The 5,207-nt window shown below is 35.9% G+C and overlaps 1 protein-coding gene across 1 annotated transcript in view; it reads left to right on the top strand.

The window, feature by feature from the left end:
• Nucleotides 1-2,708: 2,708 nt before the first annotated feature.
• Nucleotides 2,709-5,207, top strand: part of LOC112512555 (thioredoxin reductase NTRB-like) — a 4,318-nt gene continuing 1,819 nt past the window's right edge. Inside the window, exon 1 of the mRNA XM_025118579.1 lies at nt 2,709-3,914. Coding sequence (XP_024974347.1) covers nt 2,834-3,914 — 1,081 coding nt within the window. The 5' untranslated portion in view covers nt 2,709-2,833. The remainder of the gene's footprint in view (nt 3,915-5,207) is intronic.

Here is a 5,207-nt window from a genome sequence, read left to right as displayed (position 1 = left end):
GTTTGTATTCATCCCCCCCCTTCTACAACCTGTTTAGTATTCTTGTAGACCCTTTTGGGACCAACAATCTGTCATATATATAAAATCATTCCTCACACTTGTTTTTATCAAAAGGCATAAAGTCCCAAAACCCCCAAATGTGACCTAGTTGGTCCAAAATCAACCATACGAGAAATACTTGAAAAGAAAGCTTTGAGAAACTAAAATATAACATTTTAACATGTATATAGTTTCGTAAAATTGTAGAATGAACTTAAAATACTAGGTTTTGATGAAAACCAAGAAAATCAAGAAACAGATGAAATCTTTAAAAAGGAAGCTTTGATTCTTGACTCATTTGAAATCTTTGGCCTTCATTGCTTCCAAACAAACCTTTGAAATATGGCAATAAATGCCTTCCAAACGAAATTAATGAAGAGGGAAGTAGAGAGAAATAATAAGAAGAAAAGGATGGTGAGAAGAATGGAAGAAAAAGAACAACAATAGGCCTTTAACATGCAAAGGAGGCTTTACGCGACCTGGCCTGCGACTTTAGGTCATGGTGCATGTCGCTTGCGTCACTCAACCAATGCCGAGCTCACAACCTGCAAGACTTTCAGCATGGTCTAGGTCGTTCGCCTAGCCACGAGACCCTTGTTGTCTCTTGGCCCCTTTTCCACAATGACCTATGCAACTGCCTACTCGACTTGAGGTCGCGGGACAGGTCACGGGAACATGACTTTTGTCTGTTCTTTTCCTTTTGAGGGTTTCCAAGCACCGCTTCTTGCCAACATTTATAATATTTAAAACTCAGTATATTAACATTTTTTGAAGTCAAAACCATGTACACATTTAAACCTTCATTAAAACATACTTAAAAACTCGAGTGTTACAGTAAATGCTTAACCGGTCGCATACCTTATCGGACGAGCATGACAACAACTGAGAATCTTACTCGGTTAGAGGCAAGACAATTGTCGACAACCTTACCATAAGTCAGGGTGGAAACTCTTACCAGCAAGTGCTTGGTAATCGGTCCCTACGATACTATAATCCTAACAATTACCAAAATATTAACAATTAGACATCAAATGGCAAACCTTAATCATGACAACTAATAATTAACAAAAGGTTAACAATCGACAAACTCTAACCTTACAATTAATGATTTATAAATAACATATAAACATATAACATCTAACAATTAAAATTAATCTAAAAATCTAAATTTAGATTACTATTCTTTTATGAATTTATGGATGTAACTAAACGCTTATCCGGTAAATGCTTACCGGACAATTTTCCTTACCGCATGAACATGGCAATGGTCAAAAATCTTACCCAGTAAGAACAATGATAAAGATGAAAAGTCCTACTTGGTAAGTGAGGGTGATGACTCTTACCCGGGTAAACGCTTAACGGGTAAATTGTTGCATACGATACCATTTTGATATACTACAATCTTATCTGGTAAAATAAATGACAGTGTTGACTCCTAACGGTAAACACTTACCAAATAAGCATTTAGGTAAACAATCCTTATGACAATTTTTTTTGGGGTTAAATCATATTTTTTATGGGGTTGAAACAAAATATATATTTATAATAATAAAAGTTTGATGTATAAAGACAAATAGAAAACGATAGGGCTTAATTGAGTCATTGCAACCATTATTGTTTCTTAGTTGAATTAAAAACGTTTTATATAAAATTTGGAACTTTGGATGCTCAGATATTTATGATATATTAAGCTATTCTATTGACGGACTTAAAAAAACGATGCGTCTTCTTAAGTAGATGTTCGTGATGTGGGATGTTCTTTCACCATAAAACCAGTCTAAGGGATCGTTTTACCTAAATACTTATCCGGTAAGTGCTTATCAATAGGAGTCAAACACTATAATTTATTTTACCATATAAGATTATAATATAGTAAAACGGTATCGTATGGAACAATTTACTCGGGTAAGAGTTCTTACCATCACTTACCGGGCAAGACTCTCTATCCTTATCATCGTTCTTACCGGATAAGATTTTCAACCCTTGTCATGTGCATCAAGTGAAGAAAGTTACCGATCAACACTTACCGGGTAATTGTTTAATAAACAGCCTCTAAGATTATTTCTTTATTTTACAGATAAAAAAATACCTAACATTTAAATTTGTTCTCAATAGTTATAACCATTAAATGCATCGTCGATATCGAGAAATTAAGATTTTCTTCTTTAGAAAACACGACAACTTACTTTTCATGGAATGTGAATCGAAGACTATTATTTTCTCTTTCACATCTATTCACCCGTCATGCACGACTTTTTTATGGTCTTTAAATGTGCAATTTGAACTCAAGATCGATCCACGTCCATTTTGAGATTTATTTTATATAAGGAACCAGAGGATTTTTGATCTGTTTTCATGTCGATTCGACTTGGTTTGATGCCTTGTGTTTTCAGAAAATGTAACACAGTTGGTTTCGTAGTGACATACTTGCACAAAGTGACAATGGTAGGAGTGTTTAGATAATCTCGATCAATTTTAAACTTTAATCTAAAAAAACAGAATTTCTATCTCTAAAAATTAAACTTCCAACAATATAACATTATACTAAAATAGTGTACCAAATTAAAAAAAAACAACGATCTCTAAAGTAAGTTGCTTGGAGGAAGGGAATTCGATTAACATTGATATGGGAAAGCATCAAATCTCTTGCTATTAAAGCTTGGTTCAAAGTAATGGCGATCGGCGGCTTGATTATCTCGACGGCCGGCCAGTTTTTCCCGCCTAAAATATCTCGGAAAAATAACGCGCCATCCCGTTTTAACTTTGACGCAGAAAAGTCGAATTCTAGAATAAAATGGAGTCCTGTTTCCCTAAACTCCTAAACCTTCTATTTAAGGCTCGCAATTTAATCGGAGTTGCAACCATCGGGTCTTCCTCCGCCGCTGCCACCGACGCTATTATATCCTCTCCCAAGTTCTCAACTACCGCAGCCGCCGCCGCCGCTATGGATGATCTCCAAACCCTGAAAACCCGCCTCTGCATCATTGGTAGCGGTCCTGCAGCGCATACAGCCGCCATCTATGCTGCCCGTGCGGAACTGAAACCTCTCCTTTTCGAAGGATGGATGGCCAACGACATTGCTGCTGGTGGCCAGCTTACTACCACCACCGATGTGGAGAACTTTCCGGGTTTTCCTGAAGGTATTCTAGGGTTTGAACTTATGGAGCGATGTAAGAATCAGTCGCTTCGATTTGGTACTCAGATCTTTTCTGAAACTGTTACCAAAGTTGATTTTTCATCAACTCCTTTTAAAGTATTTACCGATTCAAAATCTGTTATTGCTGATTCTGTTGTCGTTGCTACCGGCGCCGTGGCGAGGCGGTTACATTTCCCCGGATCTGATGACGGAAAATTAGGGTTTTGGAACAAGGGTATTTCGGCTTGTGCTGTTTGTGACGGTGCTGCACCGATTTTTAGAGGTAAGCCACTGGCAGTGATTGGTGGGGGTGATTCTGCCATGGAAGAAGCCAATTATTTAACCAAGTATGGATCAAAGGTTTACATCATTCATAGGAGAGGTGAGTTTAGGGCTTCAAAAATCATGCAACAGAGGGCTATGGGTAACCCTAAAATCGAGGTTGTATGGAACTCAGCGGTGGTGGAGGCTTATGGTGCAGAAGGAAAATCTCTTCTTGGAGGATTGAAAGTGAAGAATGTTGTGAGTGGTGAGATTTCGAATTTAGAGGTATCTGGTTTGTTTTTCGCAATAGGTCATGAGCCAGCTACCAAGTTCTTGGATGGTCAGTTGGAACTCGATTCCGAAGGATACGTTGTGACTAAGCCTGGAACAACCCTCACAAGTGTAAAGGGTGTCTTTGCTGCTGGAGATGTTCAGGATAAGAAGTATAGGCAAGCTATTACTGCTGCAGGCTCTGGTAAGTATCTTTACACTCTTTATTCAAGATTATGAAGTTTAATTGAATGAATCTGAATTAGTAATTTGTCTATGTACTTCATACTTTCTAGCAATCTATTGATCATGGTTGCTGTCATACCTTGTGTTTATTTATCTCTTAAGATATCTGATATCTGTTAATTGAAAGCCTTATATTAGATGTCACTTGGTGATGGGTTTGGAACATAAAAAACAAAAACCAAACCAACTTGATGGATGCATTCTATTCTATCTTTGTTTTAGATTTTCAGTGCTTTCAGTGATCCCAATGGATGCATTCAATTCTATCTTTGTTTTGTTGATGATTTATTGTTATCAGGCATTGTCTTGGCAACTAACCAACTTGGCACTTAGTTGCTATATTGTGGAGAGTATGGCGTGGAAATAGTTTTAATGGATCATTTAAGTTAATGTGTTAAGGTTGAACTCTTGATTTTAGGACACATTGAGTTTTACATTTGTTTTTTTAATGATTTATTCTATTAGGCAGTTTCTTGGCAACCGGCTCTTGGTTGCTATATCATGGAGAGTATATTGATAGAAGAGTTCTATGGATCAGTTAATTTATGCTGTAAAGTTTAAGTCTAGAATTGTAAAAAAGATGCCATCGTAATTACAGGTTTGAAAACTTTAGGAAGTTAATGCTAATATAAATCTTGGTAGGAACCACGAGATCTTTGATCAGACCCATTCTTATTTGTACTTATTCAATAATTGCAATGAAGTTTCCAGACCGTATGGTTTTAGAATAAAGGATTAAAATATTATTACATGTTAGGTGCATGTTTGATTAAAAAATATTTAAGTATTGTTGTACACATGCTTATCAATCGTCACATTCTAGATGCATGTATCCTTTTATGAAACGATTAAAAGGTTATTATATATCAGCAGGGACGGACCCAAATTTTTTTTCAAACGGTGGTACCATATAATTAATATAGTATAATATACATCTAAAAATAATTATAAAAAATATGGTTTTTATAGTACCGATAGGGCTGTAAACGAACCGAACGTTCAGCGAACCGTTTGTGAACAGTTCAATCTGCGGGAAGTTCGTTTATTTAATAAATGAACGGACATGAACTATTTTTTTGTTCGTTTAGTTAAACGAACGAACATAAACAAGAGTCTCGTTCGTTCATTTACCGTTCGTTTATGTTCATTTATATTCGTTCGTTTATGTTCGTTTATATATTAAGTTTAATATATTATCTTTTATTTATTTACTTTGAATTCAAATAATATTTATTTATGTTCGTTTATGTTC

Source organism: Cynara cardunculus (assembly GCF_001531365.2).
Source record: "Cynara cardunculus var. scolymus isolate 2C chromosome LG 5, CcrdV1, whole genome shotgun sequence".
Taxonomy (NCBI): Eukaryota; Viridiplantae; Streptophyta; class Magnoliopsida; order Asterales; family Asteraceae; genus Cynara; species Cynara cardunculus.
Note: the sequence above shows the minus strand (reverse complement) of the source record. Positions and strands in the feature narration are given on the sequence as shown.